At 37.7% G+C, this 24,036-nt stretch overlaps 2 protein-coding genes and 1 long non-coding RNA gene across 4 annotated transcripts; 1 reads left to right on the top strand and 2 right to left on the bottom strand.

The window, feature by feature from the left end:
- Positions 1 to 2,296: 2,296 nt before the first annotated feature.
- Positions 2,297 to 7,830, top strand: LOC18433656 (alpha-1,3-arabinosyltransferase XAT3). Its single transcript, XM_020666911.2, has 3 exons — positions 2,297 to 2,413; positions 2,923 to 3,015; positions 6,514 to 7,830. The coding sequence occupies exons 1-3, from the start codon at positions 2,305 to 2,307 to the stop codon at positions 7,677 to 7,679; spliced, it is 1,368 nt and encodes a 455-aa protein (XP_020522570.1). The 5' UTR covers positions 2,297 to 2,304; the 3' UTR covers positions 7,680 to 7,830.
- LOC148779400 (uncharacterized) lies at positions 6,294 to 7,415 on the bottom strand. Its single transcript, XR_016045191.1, has 2 exons — positions 7,291 to 7,415; positions 6,294 to 7,205 (listed from the first exon to the last, which is right to left on the bottom strand). It is a non-coding gene; the product is annotated as an uncharacterized LOC148779400 (long non-coding RNA).
- Positions 7,831 to 9,018: 1,188 nt separating the features above from the next.
- LOC18433657 (ribonuclease 3-like protein 2) lies at positions 9,019 to 20,587 on the bottom strand. Of its 2 annotated transcripts, none has more exons than XM_088852737.1 (4): positions 19,794 to 20,587; positions 19,060 to 19,206; positions 17,710 to 18,560; positions 9,019 to 9,443 (listed from the first exon to the last, which is right to left on the bottom strand). In XM_088852737.1, the coding sequence occupies exons 2-4, from the start codon at positions 19,150 to 19,152 to the stop codon at positions 9,230 to 9,232; spliced, it is 1,158 nt and encodes a 385-aa protein (XP_088708863.1). In that variant the 5' UTR covers positions 19,153 to 19,206; positions 19,794 to 20,587; the 3' UTR covers positions 9,019 to 9,229. The 2 variants fall into 2 exon arrangements, with proteins under 2 accessions (XP_088708863.1, XP_006843802.1); XM_006843739.4 differs by having other exon boundaries at positions 19,627 to 20,583.
- Between the last annotated feature and the right edge of the window lie 3,449 nt (positions 20,588 to 24,036).

Genomic DNA, 24,036 nt, shown 5'->3' with positions numbered 1-24,036 from the left:
TATCAAAAAGATTTCTGGTATTGAAACCATATTTCTCGACACTATTTGAAGGCAAGCTCTAATTTGATTTTGTATATAGAGCCATGACTCTAAACAATCAAACTTGAGCTTACCTCCAAAATTTCACTTGAAGAGGTTGTTTGGACGCCCATATATCTTCAAATTGATCATCTTGACATCAAGATGCATGGACATGAGAAAAGAATGGATTGCAAGTTTTTAGAAATAGTGTATTTTGTAAAGTATTTTTGGACCGTTAATTTTCAAGATTTTTAAGTTTTCGTAGATATGTTGATCTACACTATTTTTGAAACTTTAAACTTTAAATGAATATGAAACTATATTTTAAGGCTATCACAAAGATTTCCAATATTGAAACCACATTTCTCGACACTATTTGAAGGTAGGCTCTAATTTGATTTTTTGGAGCTTAGGCTCTATAAAAACCGCACTATATATATATATATCTATATAGAATGAGACCATTTATCTTTGGTACAAGATGGTGACAGTTAATCTTGATCATTGGATGTGAAATTGGGTGGTTGTATTTATTCTATTAACCAAGCTCAAACTTCAAAAGTAATTTTCTCGAACCGTGTGATACATCTAAGCTATCAAATTTCACATCGGATGATTGTAAGTAATTGTGACCACTTTATACCAAAAGTAAATGGTCTTATGGTATGCAATATATATATATATATATATATATATATATATATATATATATATATATCATGCCTAAACACAGTTTTTTTTTTTTTAAATAAATGATATTGATACCAGATTTGGCGCATTCAATCATCTCTTAAACTCGCACCTATGAAAAATATAAAAAACAAATCAATAAAATAAAATGAATAAAATACCCTTAAAAGTTTTAAGAGTATTTTGGTTATTTTTTATTTTATTGAATTCTTTTATATATATTTTAAGAAAAGTATAAAATAAGACAATTTGTCTTTGATACAAGGTAGTCACAATTGATCTTGATCATTCGATATGCAATTGGATGGTTGTATTTATTCTATTAATCAAGCTCAATGTTCAAAACAGATTTACTCGAACCTTGCGATAGATCCAAGCTACCAGATTTCACATCGGATAGTTATAAGTAATTGTGACCTCCTTATACTAAAGGCAAATGGTCTCATTGTATACAATCATTTTATTTAAGTGTGCTCCATTGAGATGATGACAGATATGCTATACCTATCCTTCCCAGCACTGTCCCCAGAAGCCGTACAATGCACCCTTTTTTTGTATACATATATGTTCATACGATTTGTAAAAAAATAAAATTAAAATACTCTAAGATGTCAAATCTAGATCAAATGGTGGCTTACTTGTGACAGTACAACTGAAGCCATCCGAACCATCTATTTAGATCGGACGACTGAGATATGAGAGATGTAGGTAAATATATATGGGTTGGAAAGTATAAATAAAATGTTTGCTTAAATAAATTGAAAACATAATACAAGAATTTAGTGTTGCAACTCTAAAACAAATGGAGTAGGTCATTCATAATCTTTTTTCAATATCTGCTTAAATATATAATAATATGATATGATTGAAAGTGGCAAGAGCCAGGAAGCCCATAGTTAAAAGTCTTATAGACCAATACAAAAGGAATGGGCCTCTTGTTTCAACTTCCAAGCCTTCAGGCTTTTTGTGTGATATATCATACAACAATTTGTTAGCGGGTCGCACTCGGGATTCCAATTTCAAACTGCTTGCCATATGACCTCCCAACTTCCAAATTATTGAGACTCCCTCTCTCTCTTTCTCTCTCTCTCTCTAAGACACATTCTCACTCTCTCTCTCTCCAAACAAAGTCTCTCTCTAAGAGGGGTGAGGTTTGTACAAGGTTGTCTCCTTGTACTGTAGACGTAAGGCCGACCTATAAAATTTACTTAGATATGCCATTTTGGTGTCGAAAATCTCATGCTTTTTATCTTGAGTTATAAAATTTAAAAAATGACACAGATCAAGAAAAATTTGAAAATATTAACAATAGACGGTCTATATAATTTGTTATAAGATGTACTATTTTTTTGACTTGAAATTCTTTTTTTTTTCTTCGTGTCCATTCATCTTAAGGTCGAGATAATCAGTTAGAGGGTCTCCTATGCCAAAATACTCTCCACTGGAGGATTTTTTAAGTGCACCTTATTTCAACAGTATAAACATTTTCCTTGAGACCATATTCTCACTCTCTCTCTCTAAGACACACTCTCTCTCTAAAGAAGGCATTGGGTTTATAAAAGGTTCCCCTGGCATATGGAGATGTGTTGAAAGATGGGTAAGCCCACAAAAATTCCATTGCTCACGCGTGTAACTGGAGGCCTTCTTGTAGCTCTATTCTGTAGCTCCCTGTTATGGCCCGATTTCATCAATAACGCTTGCAGTAATCCCCTCTTTTCTCTCTGTCTCCTACAATTTAATTTAATTTTTTTTTTTGAACTCGAGAAGTATTAGTACATCTCTTCCTCTCTCTTACATCTTGCCTCTAGCTTTATGTAATGGTCGACCACTCAGGCGAACCAATCGGGGCTCGCCACCTCGGTGAGCTTGAGTATCTCGAGTTTAGAGGTCGAGATGAGGATCTTAAAAAAAAAATTTAAAAACATTTTAAAAAGTGAAATGATATTATGAGACCCTCCCATACCTATGTGAGTAGGACCCCAAAGGATTACTATTAAATTTTGATATAGATCTTTAGAAAAGTTATGACATGGGTGTGAGACTTGGGTGAATGGGTTTTCTAGATATCTGCATCAAAATTTAATGGTGATCATTTGAGGTCTTACTCACATGAGTGTGGGAGGGTCTCATATTATCGTTACTCTTATAAAAAAATCCAAATACAAATTATATAATATGTTTTTTTTTTTTATGTTCTCTTTGTTTGTGCAGAAAAGCTCCAAGTTTCTTTGCCGTTCATTCATGAGCATGAAAGCCATGCTATGCGTGCAGCCCCTCTGAGGCTTCTCACCCTTATTCTCCATGGTTTGTTGCTTATTAGGCTTAGGTTTCTATGACATTTACTCTTATCTAGAATAGACTATCTTATAAACCCATGGTACAACGTTGCATTATACTACGACACAACCGTTGCATTAGATGATTGCTCTCGCTCTTATAGAAACCTCACCCAAAATAAAAGTAAGGCACCCCTCTAAATAGTATCAAAAAGAAAATAGTCTTAATAGAAACCTTATAGAAACCTCTCCTTATCTGGAAGAGACTATTTTCTTTTTGGGTGAGGCTTGTCACCCTAAACCTCATCCTTAAAATTAAGATACTCTGAAAGTATTATTGTCTTAATTGTTGGTGTATTTCTTGTGTTAGGTATAATGTTATTTAATAATTTAAAGCCTTCAACAATTTCAGGCTATTTTTCACTATTTATAGGAAAAAACATCTAATTTTGAGAAATGTATATAGAATAAAGTAAAAACAACTTTTTAAAATGATAAACTTATATGTAAAATTACATGCTCGTATTCTACCAATCAGATAACTCATCATCAGAAATAATTTTACTGAAATAGTGAATAGCGGTACTAACAAGTACATTCAAACAGGCTTATTCATTTCTCATACTTTAATGAAAACTGGAATTTTATGAAGGCTGTGGCTTGAACTAAGCTATGCCTTGGATGAAGCCGCGGCCGCACCCTTAAAACCAAGTTTGAAAGAATAATACTTTGTGATCCCATTAAAATGAACTTTACACTGGCTCCCACTGGAGAGATACAGGAGATGTTTCTAATCCTAAAATTTTCAAATAAATTGATTTGCCTCTATGGTAAGTCCAAAAGATGTTTTACAAGAATTTTCGTTTCAATAACAAATCTAGATCATTCATTTGATTTTTTAGTGTTCAAAGTGCCAAGAACAAGTGTAACTTGCTTATGTGAGAATATGCTCGGATAGCATTCTTTTTTCTTTCAGTATTTCAGTAGTAGGAATCAAACAAGTCTTAAGACTTAATTGTTTAATAGGAAAGTCCTTTTTTCAAAGGGTGAAGATCGTATAAGGATGAGGCCCTAAACAATCAAAGTGAAGCCCTGAACAGTCAAAGTAATGCACACTTTTAAATAGTGTCAAAGATGTCATTTTAATATCAAAATTTTTTACGATGGCCTGAAAATTTATTTCGATACTAATTGTAAAATTTAAAGCTTAAAAAATAATAATGGGTTTGGAATTTCCTTAATCAAGTTACTGGGTTTGGCAAAACATCAACACAAGTAGCAGTCCCTCGATCAAAATGTTCTATTAATTTTCTCCCTTCTCTTTTTTTGAGTGGATGGGAAACTGACATTGTTTGTATTTTCCACTAATTTTATACCCACGATAATCGAAATGCTATGGTCATGATGCTGATTTTGAGTGGCTCTTTTTGAGTTTGACATTTGTGGGTCCAAGCAAACCTTTCACATTTGATTGGCAAAATGGCATATTGTGTGAAATACAAAAGTATCTTTAAAACACAAGATGGATTGATCACCTACCCCATATTCTAAGACTTAAATATTTAACACCTGCCGACTCAATTATTTAGAAACATGCTCATGAACCAAACTAGGGGCATCACTTGGTGTGACTGTAAAAGGCTCAGCTAGCGGAAGAGCGCAGGTTTGAATCCTAAGAACAGCCACTTTGTAGATAAAAGAGCCAAAAGTTAAGACCTTACGTAAGCGAGACCAACACCAAGTCATGGACCTTTACGTCCTATGAACCAAACTCAATAGCAACCAAGGTTATAATACCACCCATGAGGTGTAATTCTATAACAGGCCCTGGGCTGATACCTAAAAGGGAAAAGTTTATATATAGCCAAGGCTCTAAACAATCAAATTAGAGCCTATCTCAAAAATTTCACTAGAAGAGGTTATTTTGATCCCCATATATCCTCAAATTGATCATCTCGACATTAAGATGTATGGAGATGAGAAAAAAATGGATTTCAAGTTTTAAAAATACTGTATTTTGTAACATATTTTTAGAACATGAATTTTCAAGATTTTCAAGTTTTCATATATCTATCAATCTACTTTATTTTTGAAGCTTTAAACTTCATAAATAAAGATAAAAATATATTTTAAGGTAGATTGCCAATATTAAAACGACATTTACCACAACCTATTTGAAAACATAGTCCAATCTTCTCTCATCACGGGTAGGGATTGCAATGGTTACCACACCCTATTTGAAAACATAGTCCAATCTTCTCTCATCATGGGTAGGGATTGCAATGGTCCTGGACCCAGACCTGGGCTGGTCCCGCGACCCGAGGGGCAGACCCAATCCGGGTCCAGGTATGGGTCCAAAAATTGGACCTGGCAGGTTGGATATGGGTCCAAGTCAGGTAATATTTTTCGGGTCTCAATATATGAAATATATTTAGATATAATTAAATACATAGAGATTTTAATTTTTGGGTCTAATCCAAGACCCGGACCCGACCCGACCATTTGCCACCCTATGACATATATTCATAATGGTGCATGATTTGCCACCCTATGACATATATTCATAATGGTGCATGAGCAAGATTATGATATCCGATGTTTTTAAACTTTATTTAGACTCTCCTTGAAATGACATAAAATTCTTCAGCCAAAGTGCGTTTCATGTGAAGGTTTGTCATTTTTAAAATTAAAAACATAGTTACGGTGCAGTAGCATTTGGAAAAGATTAAAGGCAGATCCCTAGGAACATTTTACCCATTTATTGAAATACCCCTAAAATTTCAACTATTATAATTAATGCATTTTGATGAGATCTTTGAAATTAAAACAAAAAATAGGTAATACATTAAATAGTTCACTTCTAGGGTGCATATTGATTAAATGGAAAAAGTTTATGTAAGGTTGCAACCTTATAATGTAGAGCTACGGATGCACCTATGTATCCATCGGAAAAGGTAGTTTTAATGTTGAAAAACCCTTTGATTGATCATCTCGACATCGAGATGCATGATCATGAAAAATAAAAGGATTTTAAGTCTTAGAAATAGTGCATTTTACAACATATTATCTACACCGTCCATTTTCAAGCTTTTCATATGTTTATAGATCAACTTGATTTTGACCATTTGTGAAATTTAAAGTTTTATAATTCGATATAAAAATAGATTTTAAGATAATGCTAAGAACATTTTACATCAAAATTATATACCATGATAAAATAATTTGAAGGCGCACCTTACCTTTACAGCAACGGATGCATCCGTATGCCAACTGTACCCTTGATATATTTCCCAAGATCAAATAACATTTTCTTTTGGTAAGTAAGATATTCATGAACTTGAAAATCTCTTTCTTTTTCATTCTTTTTTTTTTTTCTTGTTAATTCACCAAAGGAATTTGAACTTGGGATATTGCGTTTCAGATATCAACACTGATATCTTGTTCTCTCGAGTTAGATCTTATGGTTTCACATCATGAATGGGTTCAAATGGAAAATACGTGTGATAACCAAATTGGAATGTCTCAGGAACAAGTGGTGGAAGCATGGAGTCCTATGGGGAAGGTTTATCCTGCATCTCACACCCAGTCTCTGATGTATGTGTCATAATAGCAAATGCGAGGCTGGACCCATCATCCTCCACTATCTACTTACCTACGACTCGACGCTTGAACCGCACAGTGAAGCCATATGCAGGCAAGCTGGCCGAGAATGCCATGGCCACAGTGACCCCCATTTTGGTGCGTGGTAGCCAAAGTGACGAGGCCAAGTCTTGTAGTGTTCACCATAATGTCCCTGCAGTGGTCTTCTCCACTGCAGGTTTCACCAGCAACCTCTTCCACGATTTCAATGACGTAATCGTCCCACTCTTCATAACCACCCGCCATTTCGAATCCAGGGTGCAACTCGTCGTGACTGATCTCAAGCCATGGTGGGTAAAGAAATACAAACCCATCCTTAACCACCTATCAACATACCCTGTAATTGATCACAAGCAGGATTCGAGGATCCATTGTTTTCCTGGCATGGTCTTGGGGCTTAAGTACCATAAAGACATGGGCACCTATCCCTCAGAGACTCCTAATGGCTACACCATGTCCGACTTCAAAAATTTTGTTATGCAGGCGTTCTCTTTAGACCATGGCCAAGTGCCTCCAGTTCTCGAAGTGCTCAAAAGACCAACCTTGCTCTTGATATCTCGGAGGAAGACGAGGGTGTTCCTGAATGAAGAAGAGATGATTCAAATGATGAGAGAGGTGGGGTTCGAGGTGGCGGTGGTTTCAGCCCACAGGATGGCAGACTTACAAAGGTTTGCACCAATGGTGGCCTCCTGTAACGTGTTGCTCGGTGCACATGGGGCTGGGCTGGCAAACTTCCTCTTCTTATCACCTGGGGCTGTGCTGCTTCAAGTGGTTCCTTTGGGGTTGGACTGGGCTTCAACCAATTATTATGCAGAGCCTGCCGGTGCCATGGGCATGCGATACTTGGAGTATCACATTGTTCCTGAGGAGAGCTCATTGTATCATAAGTACCCGCCGGATCATCCTGTCCTCACCAATCCAATGGTAATTCACATGCAGGGCTACAACGTCAGCCGCGCTGTTTATGTGGATGGTCAGAACTTGAGGCTCGATTTGAAACGGTTTCGAGAGACACTGGTTCAGGCTATGCAGCTAATTATGCCTACTCCTTAAGAGAGTTTAAGTCCATCTGTTTGCTGCTATAGAAAACAATTTCCATTTTCAGTCTTTTTTATGTTCTTTTGGATTTTCAATTTGTCATGTAAGGTTGAGATTCAACCATGCAACTATAATTCAAGTTTAAGAGATAAAATCAAATACGCTACAACTGCCTCCTAACATTTTTTTTTTGAAGAAGTTAACAAATCCCTCGTAACATTTTCCTTTAATAGAAGTCTTCATGCTCATAGGTCGGTTAGGAGGTGCTTCTTGTGGCAACTTTGAGGTTTTTCCAGTCATACAATACCCTCTTACCCGACAACAGAGAAGAGAGAAGTACCTCGAGAAAAGATATTCAATGAATATCCAAATTTACTGTAGATGGATCATCAATGGGATATCCCAGTGGGTTTTTCTTTTCATTTTGATCCTAGTAGCTAAGAGTTCCACACACTTTTTGTCAATTGAAACTTCTGTTTATTCTCTCAGGAAATCATCACTAAGAAGTTGTTTTGAGATTTCTGTTTATTCTCTCAGGAAATCACCACTAAGAAGTTGTTTTGAGACTTCCGTTTATTCTCTCAGGAAATCACCACTAAGTTGTTTTGAGATCTTGTAACGAACAGGATAAACTTTTTACTGTTCCTGGATTCTTTTAGAGACAAAATAGAATGTGTGCTGCTAAGATTTCTGTTTTTGCTAGGTTGTGGTTTTACAATAGGGAATGTGTCATTCATAATTTTCTCTTTGCAATGGTCATGCATTAAACTTTTCAAAAACATAAAAACACGACGCAGCCACTTGTCCGAGAGTACTCCAACACTTCGTAGGTTTGCCATATTGTGATCCTCATGACACGAGAGATCTATGTCATTGAGGGCCATCAACATCCAATCAATGGGATGACGTGCATGACTTTGGTGGCGGATGCCACTCCGTCACCATCAACCCACTAGTTGGATGCTTATGACCCACATGACCACATATTACTGATGGTCGTGAGTTATCATGAGCTTCTCTCCCTTAGAGAACACCCAAAAATACCATAATCAACCTAAGGAGTCCAAAAGTTCCAGTGTTTCAATATGACACACTAGCAAACATGTCCAAACAGGAAAGTAGGCCAGACACACCTGTTCATGGTGCATGCTACACAGCCAGGGCAGCCAGGGTATCCACCATCATTCTCAATGATGGATGGTAAAGATAAACCACAGTTCTTGGGGAGCTATGATCACTGTGTACAAGTGGTCTACAAGTTGGACAATGCTAATAGATGGAGCGCATCCCAACTCTGAACACTATACCATCAACAAGCTGTCAATGGTGAAGGGAATGGGTGTGATCAAAACACTAACACAACAAACATATAACCATCATTTACCATGAAAGATCCTCAAATTCCAGAAATGACCGCCCATAATGATCCCATGTGAAATTAGCTTAACCTTAATATATACAATACAAAAGCTCTCTAGAAGGGTACTCACTGTTTAGTAGCTCAAGTTCTTTTCCTACATGGGATGTGTGCCTGTGTGTAGTTTCCACACACACACACACAGCTTCTAAAAGCACGAGGACACATTACCCTGTGTATAAATTACCATGGCATCCATATCTGCAAAACGCCTTAACATCACATCAGCCGCAGAGCTCTCAGCATCCTTCACTCTCGCCATTGGTTCCCCATTTGCAGAAACAGACTGTCCATTTGGCATTTTAACTTCGACTGAGCATACAAATCTTTTGTCATGAGCAGGACCCTCTTCTCCCACAAGTCTGCAAATGTCAACATGCTCTTTTGATGTTACACAATGCTCACACCAAGAAATAAGCAGGAAATCAGAAACCTCTTCAAGTAAAAAATGATTCCCTTCAGTAAAGGTTCCACAAGCAACTGATAAAGAATAGCAGACACCATCATGATTTTTAAATAAACTCGCAGGACTCGATGTGGTATACACACTGACAATATCAAGGATTTCCCACAATTTCCTGTGAGAGTCTAATTTAATACTCAAATCCTTTGGACGGCATGCTTGGGTGAGAAGATGTGCTATTACGTAGGAGGTGGGGGAAGAACTACGTTTTTGTTGTAGTTGATCCTTCGGATTCAGTAAGATGGCCATTTTTGTACCCGGACGGCCGAATTCTGCTTCCAAAATGAAGTGGTCTACTATGGACTACCATCTTCAATCATCTCAGATCGAGCGGTTTCTCTCATCTGGCAGACCTTGTGGTCGTTAACAGAAACAAATAAGAAGAGCACAGCACCCGCAGACCGATGGCCAGTCGTAGGTCACGAATAGAAATGGGTTCAATTTCCATGCAGGATACTTGCAAAACAAAGCTAAAGTAACAAAAGAATTGATTTATAATGCCATGCACAACAATATCCATGCACCATGCTTCTGGTTATATAATCAATTGTCCATTTTCATTCTTTTACGCTAATCTTATTATACAAGGCAATAAAGGCCAGCTCATTTAGAGAAATGGACAAGGACTGAATGAATATGTAAGAAGCAAAGGCTCTATAGGGGGCTCCAAACAGTACTAACAAAACTAGAAATTAAGCAATGGCCACGGTTTTCGTGCAGCCAGCCCGCATATTGAAGAAATGTGGGCTTGGCAATAAATATATTTTTAAAATATAATTTGATCCTAAATTTTAGAAAACATATAATCTTTAACATGGAGATCATGAATATGAAAAACAAAACTTGAGAACTAGAAATAATAATTATATTAAGAAAACATTTCGACCGTTAGTTACAATTGTTTTTAGATGAACCACCTATTTGCAGCCATCTTTAAGATGGATGCTTTAAATCTCTGGACCGCATTTGTAGAAATGCGGTCCAGCCCGCATGAAACAATTTTCCTACAGCAATTTCAGCAGATCTGATACAACAAGACCTCTGACATATTCTAGTGGGTGATCAAAGACAAACTTGTCAGATGTCTTCCCATGCTAGCTAACTTGTTTAAAGCCCCATTTTTCTCTCTGGAAATGTGATTGGCACAGCAAGATATCATTAAGGATATGTAAGATGGACATTCACCACAACCTACAATGCCAAAAACCCACAATCCATAAGAGACTTGAAATTTGACCCTACCCAAACTCTAACAAACTGCAAGAGGATGCATCATAGTTAATCCTTCAATTAATGCTCTCACATCAGCTTTAAAACTCAAAGTTATGCCATAGCCATTGATGAAAACGAAAACCTTCCACCACCACCAAATAAACTCGTATTAGTGAAAGGATCAAGACACCATCCCCTTGATCAGTGAAGAGCATGAGGTTGAATCCAGGAGACAATACTATCCACAAGACCTAGTCCAACCGTCAAAGCAACCAGCAGTAGGTTCGCGAACACTGACAGACCTAATGAGCAGTTTGATAAACCCCAGAAATAATGAAGAACATCCTCCTCTGCCCCTACATCACCAGGAAACAGCAAACGTCTGGAGGCTAGCGAGACCCCTTCACAGGCACAACAGAATCCACATCTCCCCACATATTAATTGCCAAGCAAAAACAGAATTTTTTATGGAGATATGAGAAAATCATATGAATTTGCATCGGTCTATACTTGGATAGGTTTCACACACTAATTCCAGGCCAATTTGAATGTAAACAAACCCAACTTGATGGTTCCCAAATTAGATAGTCGGATTGGAAGTCGGGGAGAGGAACTCGCCTTCCAGTGTCTCTTGAATAATGAGGCAAGGAATGAAGGGAATTTTCTAACTTTGGGGAATCCTTTCAATGAGCTCAGCAATCTTAAAGTTCAGCCCCTCTGAATCAGAATGTCCTTGAAGCAAATAAAGATTCTCCAAGCATTTATATGAGGAAAAGAACGTACAATTACCATCTTTGATGCCCCATATATAATTAGCCGTAACCAAAGGACTTCAGGCTGCTACAAGGTTTCTTTAAAGCTAAAGCATTTGACACCCTAATCCGATCATCTTCTGTACTTATACCTTCCAGAATAAGACCTATGACTGCCTTTTCATCTAACCACGTAATATGCATTTAGATCCTCAGAAAAGCTCTTCAACTACTTGTAATAATCAGCCAAGGACACCTTTTCTTTCTGCAGTCCTCTTCAATCCAACCCTACACATTGTATCCTACTTGTCACTGATGAGGCAATGATACTTGTATATTCTTAACATGTGGGAGCCGTACCATCTTCAATACTAAAACTAGACATTGCTATGATATTTGTAAGTACAAAATGGCATTAACATAAAAATACAATATGGATAAAATAAGATATTTATGCATACAAACATGCATAATATAAGATATTTATGCATTATTATATGGTATATATACATATAAAAATGTTGACACATACACTATGAATGTCTTAGATTGGATGCTCGTATCAATATCCATTTCTGTATACTGGATTCAAGAAATGCCAAGTCATGTCCCAGTTCTTCGTATCTGAATCCTAACTATGAATCTGGGCACTATAACTAGCCACTCAATAATAATACATACGTGATGATATCCTCCTTGGAGATTCATGTTATTAATTTATTTTTGTCCTCTCAAAGTTAATGCAAATTACAATATCTCAATTGTTTTCTTTTTTCTTTTCTTTTTATTTTTTTTTCAAATTTCAACAAAATGATGGGAAAGATTTTGGTGGGGGGGGGGGGGGGAGGGGGTTTGGGGTGTTTGCTCCCAACCTTCAGAAGTTTGTCATTCGTGTGCTCAGCTAAACTTGAAGCGTGTTCCAATGCATCCATATGGATAGGCCAACTTGGTTGGAGCATAAGAGGCTTAATGACCTGGTCTTTCTGCAATGCAACTTGAGGTTGACACAAAGGTAATAGGCTCTCATACTATTTTTCGCGTCTGTATTCAATATATGCGTATAGTTATTTTTTATTTTGCTTACTTCTTAAAATTCTAAGCTAGTGAAATTATATGAAATATAGGACCATTCAAAGACCACATGCTAGGATCCAATTGACATGGAGAAGACCCAAATTGTTGAAGAATGGGTTGTTGAAAGTTCCTGAAGGCATTGGAGGGCAATTAGATGATTGGATGAAGATGCAATCACCACAAGTACCATTTACGTTTTACGTGTTGGATTTGTTTGTTCAAAAATAATAAGACCCCTAGGCTCCTATAATGCATAGTTTGTTCGAAAATAATAAGTTATTTAAATTATTGAGTAATATAAAATCCTTCTCATTGGTGGTGGAGGTGATGATTTAGATCATTTCTATAGAGAATTTCAATGGTGAAAAGGAAGTTCAAATGATCAGGACGAAGGAGATGAAGATGGTGGAGTTACATAGAAACTGAATTTATTTGTTTTAGCATTTATGCACATATAATCATTTAAGCACCAATCTACTTCTAGGATGTGGACTAGTTTTTTACTCCTTCATGAGTTCATGGTTTATGATACAATCTTTGACTCTTTATGAGTCTATTACTACATGAGAGTGAGAGTGGGAGTATTCCAGTATGGGGGTTTTAAAATTCTTAATCATGGATCATTGGATATGATCACTATGGTGTGATCTACTTCACTATTTCACTATTTACTTGCTCAATACCATTCAATTTCGTTGTTTGATTGGTTGGCTTGATGAATTAGTGCCTTAGTGGAATGCATCACGCGACTTGGCTTACATATTGTAATTTTCGCTTTTAACCTTTGTTTTTTTTTTGAAAGAGAGAGAAAGAGAAGGATTGTGTAATTTCGAATTAAAATTTTTTTTTGAGTAAAGTTCACTTGTAATTTAAATGTTCTTATTGTTCTTAATGATTTTCTAAATTTTTTCAAAGATTCTTCTACATTGTTTCAGGTATCTCCTATTTTTCCTTTTTTTTTTTTTCTTAATATTGACTAATCTGACTGGTGAACTAGTCCAAATCGACTGGTCCAACTGAACCAGTGCCTCTACCGATTCGATGTCTGGACCTATCCTAATAACATTGGTTTCAGCAAATAATTTTTCCAATGCAACCCAGATGTCTTAACCAACTAACCACAAATTGATCTCAGCTTATCCACGTTTCTTGTTCTTGATTAAGTTAAGGTACTTATTGGGTTTGTTTAGTTGTTGATTTTTTTGAGAGACTATGGGGGGAAGCAGACCCATCAAGAAAACCAGCCATACTTTGGCTAAGCATAACTCACAGAAGCTGATTTTTCCATGGGAGATAGTTTAGCGGTACAGTTTAATGAATAGAAGAGCAGGCACATTTGAGTTGTCATGAGAGACAAAGGAACGAGGCAAATTAGACAGGGAAGAAATTTCTACAGAAAGAAAAAATAGGTAGATGAATGTGAAATTTTAAGAGAGAAAAACATAAAAGTGGCGGATTGCTACACCTTTTGCAAGCCCATATCAGGGTTTCTATTCTTTGATGAAATTTCACACATATAGATTTTATCATCACAAGCAAATCTTCACAGGGAGGATACCAGTCTCATTGAGAATTTCACACATCGAAGAATACTCATTTTTTTGAGAATCCAAATTAAATGTTACAACAATGGACAAAGAATGGGAGAAATTGAATTGATGAAGGATTGAAAAGTCTCACTGTTAGTGACATAGGCTTCACTTCCACCCTGTACACTAATACCATGATAAGGTTTAGGGAAGAACGGGAAGCTTCCATATGCATTTCATTTCATCACTCTGAAGATATACAAAGGAGCTCATTATGGGTAATGTACAATACTACCCTTGTACAAATAATACAATGCTAAATACTAGTAAATATACACATCAAATATTAAAAATATCCCCAGTTCTTGTTTGGATGTACTCTTAACGCTGTTAATTCATTGTTTCAATCAAAATTAATCTTGATATTGAATTATATGTTGTTTGGTAGCGTCCCTCATAAAATTAACTGAGATAAACTTCCAGGCAGTTTTACATAAGTTTATCTTTTCAAAAAGTCGATTTCACTATTCTTTTTTCTTTTTTTTTTTTAAAGGAAAGTCAACTAAAATCTATCTTTATTTTATTCAAAGTAACTTGAAAATCACATGCTTTTAGCCAGAAATAACTAAAAAAATAGCTGGATATTATGCACAGTATATTTATTGTTTTTGGGTGAATTATGCAGAGTATATTAATTTCACATAAGATAGTCTATTCCTGAAATGATTAATTGTCATCCAAATAGGCCCTAACACTTTAAGAGAAATTAGCCCTTTGCACCTATTTTGAACTCAGCTCACTCAGTGAGCCTTCTGAAAGGTGAAGGACCATAAAATAAAGATAATGGATCACGGATATGCTCAAAGTGGAAAAAAGACTTAGAAGAAACATCAACTTGATAATCACGCTTCACATTCAGAAGTGAGGGTTTTTTAGGACATTACTGCTGAAATCAGAGGATTCAAGACCCAAGAATATCAGTCAGCAAGCATGACTACAAAATGGCATACCAAATAATAAACTTCAATATCTGGACTCCATCCATTATATCATGCTCATGCCACACAAAAATGAAGCCTATTAAGGCAGGGCACATCAAGTCAAATATATGATGGAAAATATTCAAACTGGCAGTAGCATAAGAACCTCATCAGCAAACAACACAGCAAATTTTGAATCATATTCAAAGATAGAGAGCACAACAGCCAGTCCTAGAGGCAATCAAATCTCTACAAAATAAAAATAAAAATGTCTTTCTTCAAGCTTTCCAAAGAGAAGTTAGAATAAACTCGTAAAGAAACACTCCTGCACCCATGTGCCAAGAGAGCTAAAGAAGTTAAATCTCATATAAATATCCCAATAGATAAAGACAACCAGCATAAACTTTGGCCAATAGCATTACAATGTAAACATTCAATTTTCTCTTGGAAGATAGGAACCTTATATAAGCAATTACTGAAAAGTGGCTATGTTAATTTCCAGGCTATAAATTCAAAAAAAATTATTATTTTTTAATTAACTGCTGGAGATTCCACTTGCATGTGCCACAAATACAACAAATTCAAACCTAAAACAATCTAGGATGTTTATAAACATACTGCCAAAAATAAACTTTGTTCAACTGAATACAATACTAAGACTTTAGGAAGAATGAGTAAAAACAACAGCAAATAATACTAAATAAGTAAGGGAAGGCTTACTGGCGTTTACCTAGGGTTACCCCTCTAGGGCTTAGTACACCCCACATACAATCACCTGACCAATGGCGCACTCAAAACTTCAGATCCTACTAAACTCACAAATTTGAACGGGGAAGCACCTCTGAGACACCCATGCTGAATTTATTACGGGGGCAAGAGAGCAATAAACACAACTAGGGTTTCACTAAGTATACCATCTAAAAGGCTAGGGCAGGCCTCAAAGGCACAAAACCCTAAGCCTAGGGCAGGGCATGCCCCTCTCTTCTTCTCCCTCTTTTGATAGAGTGCCCTCCAAGACAATTAACGAGGGTGGCGTGCGACTATTTAGAGAGAGATAGAGAGAAGCATTGAGAGAGAGAGAGAGAGAAAGAGAGAGAGAGATGACTTAGAGAGAAAGGCATGGAGAAGAGAGAGAGATCAGATGTGTAGAATGAGGGGCAGAAACCCTCCATTTTTAGACCACTAAGTCTTAGGGTGTCCCAGTCAAATTAAGAGTTCAACTTGATCTAGAATTATTTAGGTGATCTGTGAGGTGAGAGAGAAAATTAATGTGAGTCATTCATATCCAAGATCAACCATCATTATCTAGAGTGACTCTTTAGGAACCTTACCCCCTGAGATTTGACCCATATCCACATCTAGAATTTAACTAGTCTAAACTTATCATCTAGAATTATCTAGAACAATCTAGGATCATCTAGAAATCCCATTCTCTTCACAAAGAGATAATTAGGAATTCAAATTAATTCAAATTTGGTCAAAGATTTTTAGATAACAAGAAAATCACTAAGATTATCTTGAAAACATATATTTAACCAAATATTTTTTTCACTAAGAAAATATTCCAAAAAATATTTTTACTTAAAAGAAAAAAATATGTGCCACTTTCTCAATGCACATGCATGTCCCTCTATATACGGTTGCTTCCCAAGTTACGGCTGTCATATGCACATGACATGTGGAAGTTATGTTGAGGGTTTGGCCCTTGCTCTCATAGGCCCTTCCTACGCAACTATGAGACCACACAACTATTTTGACCTACAAACAATGTCCCTGAGCATCTTTCCAACCTCAACAAGAGTTAACCCTCAACAGTAGTGCCACATGCCAAGGTGTAAGGGTTTTAAATATGACTCGAACTATGGACTGCCCAACCTAGGTCAATCAGCTACAATAGACTCCCACTGAAGTGTACAAATCACTATAAACAATTTTATATACAAGCTCTCTAGGCCTTTAAAAGCCACAAACCCCATCAATTACAGCATAACAAGAACATAAGATTCAAAAATTCGGAGTCTATACAAGGATACAACAACCATGTGAAGCAGCATTCCCTAGCAGGAACATTCCATAACTGTTCTCTTAGACAGATGCAAAGGAACATTCCCACCTAAGCCCCACAGGAATGGGGCTGTTCTCTCAGGCAATCCATGTATGGAGAGCACTAATAAGCCACAGAGATTTGGAAGTGATTTACCCATCAAACTAAAACCAGCATATGCTTTCAAATAACGAGTTACTAAATTCAAAGGAAAATTAAATGAGCATTGACAACAAACATGAGCCTAAAAGAAACTACAGAACACGAGTCGAATTCCAATGTAGAAAATAAATGACATTTGAAACAAAATATCACTCCTAGCTGAAGAGATAAAAGTTCCCAGAATTTTCAAATTATTACTCATAAAAACCAGAATTGATACCAAACACGGATGCTCCATAGTTATGGGTCCAAGTGAACTTCTAAAGTGAAAGTTCCTGCATTGCTAATTTGCAATGGTTAAGAAGACAATAAAACAGATAACATAAGTGGATACAAAGTACAAGTTATGAATCCCATATTTCAAAGGCAAAAACCATAATCTAAATGGATGCATTTAGTGAAAGAATCATACTCATAAACAGGCCTGCCGAACCTCTTCTTTCCACAACAAACGTATAGAGCTTGTTTCATTGATTCTTTCTCCTCCCAACCCTTGCCTAAAGGTCTCCTTGATTTTCTCTCCTCTTGAACATTGCATGTTCCGGGTCTCGGCAATTCTTTCTCCTCATCTTCGCTTGTTACCGGCCTTGGCATTTCTCTCTCCTCAACATTGCCTGTTTCGGGTCTGGCCAATTCTTTCTCCTCATCTTCGCTTGTTACGGGTCTTGGCATTTCTCTTTCCTCAACATTGCTTGCTATGAGCCTTGGCAATTCTCTCGCCTCAGCATTACTTTTTATGGGTCTAAGCAATTTTCTATCCTCAGCTTTGCTTTCTATGTGTGTCAGCAATTCTTTATCATCAGCTTTGCTTTCTATGGTTGTCGGCAATTCTCTCTCCTCAGCATTACTTGCTATGGGTGTTGGCAATTCCCTCTCCTCAGCATTACTTGTCATAGGTCTTGGAAATTCTCTCTCCTCACCAATGTTCATGGGTATGAAGCAATTCCTTTCATCAATGAGATCGCCCTGATGCACAGAAGGGCTTGAAACCTGTGTAATCACATCATTCATTGCTCCTCCATTTCGAAGGTTATTCATTGCAACCCTCGCTGCAGATATTTCGGCCGTCTCCTTCACCTCAGACTCTCCACTCCCAATTAACTGTCCATCAACCAATATATCAAAAACATTCCCTTTGCCCTTTTGTTTGTGTATGAATTCCAACTGTTTCCCTTGCTTTTGACAAAGCTCTAGGAGCTCAGTTTTTGGATGGATTTTGAGAGTGGAAGGCGTGATAATTGGCTCAAAAAAATTGTGGAAAACCTGGAAAGAGCCCTCAATGAGTAATTAAGCAACGACCTTCACAGTAAAAACAGTCCCATTTTTCTTCGATCTAAAAGTGCTTAAGTTGAAACTCAGCAAGAAAAGGAGCGCAAAATGCATCAAGTTTTTCAGAAATAAAGCAACATGCAAATATTTAAAAAGGATAGCTATCAAACACCCCAGAAGAAGAAAACAGTAAAGCTATGAATTATATAAACCTAATGCATGTATGGAATTACATAAAGACACAATGGAGATATGAGGAATACAAATTTCTTCTCTGTCTATCACGCCACAAATGCGGTATCAACAAATAATCCCCCCAAAACCCAAGCCAATCCAAAAGAAAGGAATTAATACAACAAAAGAAAAATACGGCTAAAGCATCAAAGCACAAAAACAATACGATAAATGAGTTAATTTAAAAAAATAAAAAATGAGAAAGTAAGTGTAATAACAGCAAAGATATACAGGAGCATCAGAGAATAAATGCAATTACATCCCAAAGCTTTTGGAGATTGTAGTCACAATCTACAAAGACAGCGCCTGCAATGGACTCCACGACATCTGCAAGCACTTTGGGAGCTTTCATGAGCAACTCACAATCTTCAGGGTTCTCGTTAACAGTATCGGTGAATTCCGAGACCTGCAAATTGGCAATTCAAGTGAGAGAAACACAATAAGTGGTTACAGTTCTGGAGAGGAAAAAAAGGACGCTACGGCAAATTTTAGAGAAAGAAATGCAGAGGAAAGGGGCAATTCTAGAGATAGAAACACATAAAGCTCAATTCTAGAGAGAGAAGCATGGTAAACAACGCAAGAAGGGAGCAATTCCAGGATAGGAACATGGAAAGGAGGCAGTTCTGGAGAGTGAAATGCAAGAAAGAGGAAACTGTAGATACAATTCAAGAAAGAGGCAATTCAAAAGAGTAACACAAGGGGCAATTCAAGAAAGAGAAACACAAAGGAATGTGCAATTCAAGAGAGAGAAAACATAAGGGATCACACTCTGCAAAGAGAAACACAAGGACTTCATAAAAAGATGGGAAATGGTGAAATGGGGTACCATCCCTTGGAGGCTTGGAGAATTTATGAATAAGAAATCAAAGAATCCATGCTTCACCGCCACCCTTGCGAGCCTCTCGGTGCTGACATTTGCTGCTCTAAGGGGGGTGAGCTTTCCAGGGTTCAGGTCAGGAAACGATTCGAACAAGTGTTTCGCAAAGGCGTTACCGAGGGCCGCGTCGCCAAGGAACTCGAGCCTCTCTAAAGATGCCGAACTGCTGCAGGAGGCATGGGTGAGTGCTACTTTTAGGAGCTGAGGATTGGAGAACTTGTAATTCAGGAGACTCTCCAACTCCCTCACTTTCGTGTCCATCTCCACACTCTCCGATTCCTTCACTTTCATGCCCATCACCACCAAAAAAAACAGCAAAATGTAGAGAGAGAAACAAACAAACCTCCCTCTCTCTCTCTATTCACCGCAACTTCGGCGGGTGCCTGGACAGAAACTGCTCCCTCTATCTCTGTCAAGTGTTCCCAATAATGCTGAAAACCTCTCTCTCTCTCTAGAGAGGAAGGAGATGGTGGGTGTTCTAGACTTGGGACAGAAACTCTTCTCTCCTCTGTAAATGTTCCGCAACCACAGTAATCCTCTCTCTCCCTCTAGAAAGCTCACGCTGAGAGTTGGTAAAGAAACTTCTTTCTCTCTCTAGATTATGTTCCTGTGGAAATTAATCTCTCTCTGAGTTATGTAAGGAGAGTACAAAATCACGTCACTCTCTCAGTTGTGTAGGTGAAACTTGAAACACGAATTCCGATCTCCCTATACAGGAGAGTGAAAACTCTCTCTCTCTCACTCTCAATTCCCCACTCTCTCTCTAGATACAGGAGAGTGAAAAGTCTGGAATTTCCTCTCTCCCTATGTGCAAACAGGAAAGAAGGAAAAAGTAAACGAAGATGATTGAAATTTGGAAAGCATTCGACTCTCCCTCTCAAAACTCACCGGTTCTCGCCGATTTACACGTAAGACGGCATTCTGTTTATTTGTACGGCTTTAATATTTTAGGAACCTGTGTTCTATGCTCCCTCGAGCATAATTTACTTCTTTACTATACTCCCTTGGGAGCATCGTGTACTTGTACTCCTTGAGTAAGATGATCTACTTAGGAGGTTTTTTAGTAAGAAATTTTGGTAATTACCTTAGATTATATTACTTTCAAAAGAAAATTTTGAAAATTGAAATATTTGTTTTAAAAAAGAAATGTCATACAATCCTCAAATCCAATATCTCAATGAAAAATAATTTCCGTTTTTTTTTTTTTTTTCTTGATTTGATCTAAAAAAAGCCTCGAAAGTGGCTGTAAATGCTCGTTTAAGCGGTTTAATATAACCAAACTACTTCTCCCAACTTTTTATGGTAACAAAGACTATTTTGCCTATCCTCAATGGGCACAATCGAAAACAACAATCACGGAATATAATGCGGCCAAATGCGCTATGATGCACAATGTGGCTCTGATGTGGCGCATATGCACCCGCTTACCCCCAAACCGCATATGCGGTCTTTTTCGATGTAGTACCCACCATATAAGCGGCGATGTGGCCGCATCGAGATATTTGTTTTCACAACTAAATGTTATACAATCCTCAAATCCAAGATCTCAGTAAAAAACAATTTTCTTTTTTTTTTTTCTTTTTTTGCTCGATTTGATCCAAAAAAAGCCATAAAAGTGGCTGTAAATTCTCATTTAGGGGTTTAAATATCGCCAAACTACTTACCCAACTTTTTATGGTAAAAAAGACCATTTTGCCCATCCGTAAGGAGAACAATTGAAAATAACATCGTGGAACATCATGCAGCCAGATGCGCTAAAATACGCAATGCGGCTCTAATGCGGCGCATATGCACCCGCATATCCCAAACCGCATATGCGGTCTTTTTCGATGCGGTGCCCACCACATAAGCGACGATGCGGCCACATAGTAGGCGATACAGCCTCATACGCGGCAATGCGGCCGAATAGGCGGCGATGCTGCCGAACAGGCGGCGATACGGCCACATAGGCGGCAATGCGGCCTCACATGCAGCTACAACGATGCACCCTCATATGTAGCGATGTAGCTACATATGTAGCGATGCGGGCGCATAGGCGGCAATGAGGCCTCGTATGCGGCGATGAGGCCGTATATGTTTAAAACACTGTCGTGGAGGCACTGGCCTTGCACTTGCGCACTTCCCCCATGCCCGATGAAGCCATTAAGTTCTCTTCACATCTTTTATGTTTGCTTTCAAAACTAAATGTCATACAATCCTCAAATCCAAGATCTCAATGAAAAACAAGTTCTGCTTTTTTTTTTTTTTTTTTGCACGATTTGATCTAAAAAAAGCCACGAAAGTGGCTATAAATGCTCGTTTAGGGGGTTTAATACCACCAAACTACTTCTCCTTATTTTTTATGGCCAAAAAGTCTATTTTACCCATCCTCAAGTAGCACAATCGAAAATAACATCGCGGAACATCATGCTGCCAGATGCTCTATGATGCGCAATGCGTCTCTGTTGCGGCGCATATGCGCCCGCATACCCCCAAACCGCATATGTAGTCTTTTTCGATGCGGTGCCCACCGCATAAGCGGCGATGCGACCGCATAGGCTGTGGTACAGTTGAACATGCGACGATGCGACCGCACAGGCGGTGATACAGCCGCAAAAGCGACGATGCGACCACATTTTAAAACACTGCTATTGAGGCATTGGCTTTGCACTTGCGCCCTTCCACCTTGCTTGATGAAGCCTTAGAGCTCTCTTAACATCTTTTATGTTCGTTGTCAAAACTAAATGTCATACAATCCTCAAATCCAAGTTCTCAATGAAGAACAATTTCCACCTTTTTTTTTTTTGCTCGATTTGATCACAAAAAAGCCACGAAAGTAGCTGTAAATGCTCGTTTAGGGGGTTTAATACTACCAAACTACTTCCCTAAATTTTTGATAGACTATTTTGCCCATCCCCAGGGGGCACAATTGAAAATAACATCGCGAACATCATGCAACCAGATGCGCTATGATGAGCAATGCGGCTCTGATGCGGTGCATAACCCCAAACCGCATATGCGCTCTTTTTCGATTTGGTGCCCACCCACTGCATAAGCGGCAATGCAGCTGTATATGTGGTTGTGCTACCGCATAGGCGACGATTCGGCCGCATACGCGGCGATGCGACCGAATAGGCGACAATGCGGCCGAACAGGGGGCAATGCAGCCACATAGGCAGCGATGCTGCCTCATATGCGGCTATGCGGCCTCATATGCAGCAATGCGGCCTCATAGGTGACAATGCTGCTGCATAGGCGGCGATGCGGCAACACATGCGGCGATGTGGCTACATATGCGACAATGCGGCAACATTTTAAAACACTGTCGTGGAGGCACTAGCCCTTGTACTTGTGCACTTCCACCTTGCCCGATGAAGCCTTAAAGCTCTCTTTACATCTTTTATGTTTGTTTTCAAAACTAAATGTCATATGTGCATTGCTAATCATACTCTATTTTTTAGTTGGAAGGATTTTCATAAATGGGTCATATGTTTCGGCTACTTTAATAGCATTGTCATTGTTGTTAAGTGCTATCAAAATGGAGATAATCCAAAACAAAACAAAATGTTTTGTAATAAAATGAAAGTCTTCCAATATTGTTGTAAATAATCTTACATATTATTCGATTAATTCATACCCACCAAGGTCCAAAAGTGTAACACCTTATTTTTTTACCCTATGTGAGTTATTGAAATTTACAATTAGATCAAAACTAAGGATTGACGACCACTATACACGGAAATATTTTTGTGAAAATTGTTAGCAGGCAGGATTTTCATAAATAGCTCATTCAAAGGGTAAACATATCGAAGCAAGTAGGATTTTCATAAATAGCTCATTCAAAGGGTAAACATATCGAAGAGGAGTAGACCTCCACTATACATGGAAAAAGAAATCTTAAAGTTTATGAAAAAGTCTTACTACGTGAGGGTAATGAGAAATCTATTTTTTGTTTGGGCAGTTTTAATAACAATTTTGTTATGGTAAACTGTTTTGAAAATGAAAAAAAATCAAAACACAAAAAATTGTTCTATAGCCCCTACACAGGCCCTAGCCCCTACAGACGCCCCCTGGCCCCTTAATTCTGCGCAGGTCGTGCCTTACATGTGCCATTGCCTAGGCCCTTGACCTTTGAGTGACCCAAGATACGAGTATCTAAAAGAGGAAAACCAAATTCTTCATTAAAAACGAGAAGAATATGTCCAGACGAGAAACACCCTCCCAAATGATTCGTGAGGCTTCATTTGGGAAGGCTTTTAAGCTGAAGTTAAATGGTATCATTTTATTATTATTATTTTTTATTTTTTTTATTTTTTTTATTTTTATTTTTGTAAATTGTGTTGTTACATATTTTGTTTATTAGAAATATTTTTGTGTAAA

The sequence above is a fragment of the Amborella trichopoda genome, chromosome 12 (assembly GCF_054954075.1).
Source record: "Amborella trichopoda isolate Santa Cruz 75 chromosome 12, AtrichopodaSantaCruz75HAP2 v2.0, whole genome shotgun sequence".
NCBI classification, from domain to species: Eukaryota; Viridiplantae; Streptophyta; class Magnoliopsida; order Amborellales; family Amborellaceae; genus Amborella; species Amborella trichopoda.
This window is presented reverse-complemented; position numbering and strand designations above follow the sequence as displayed.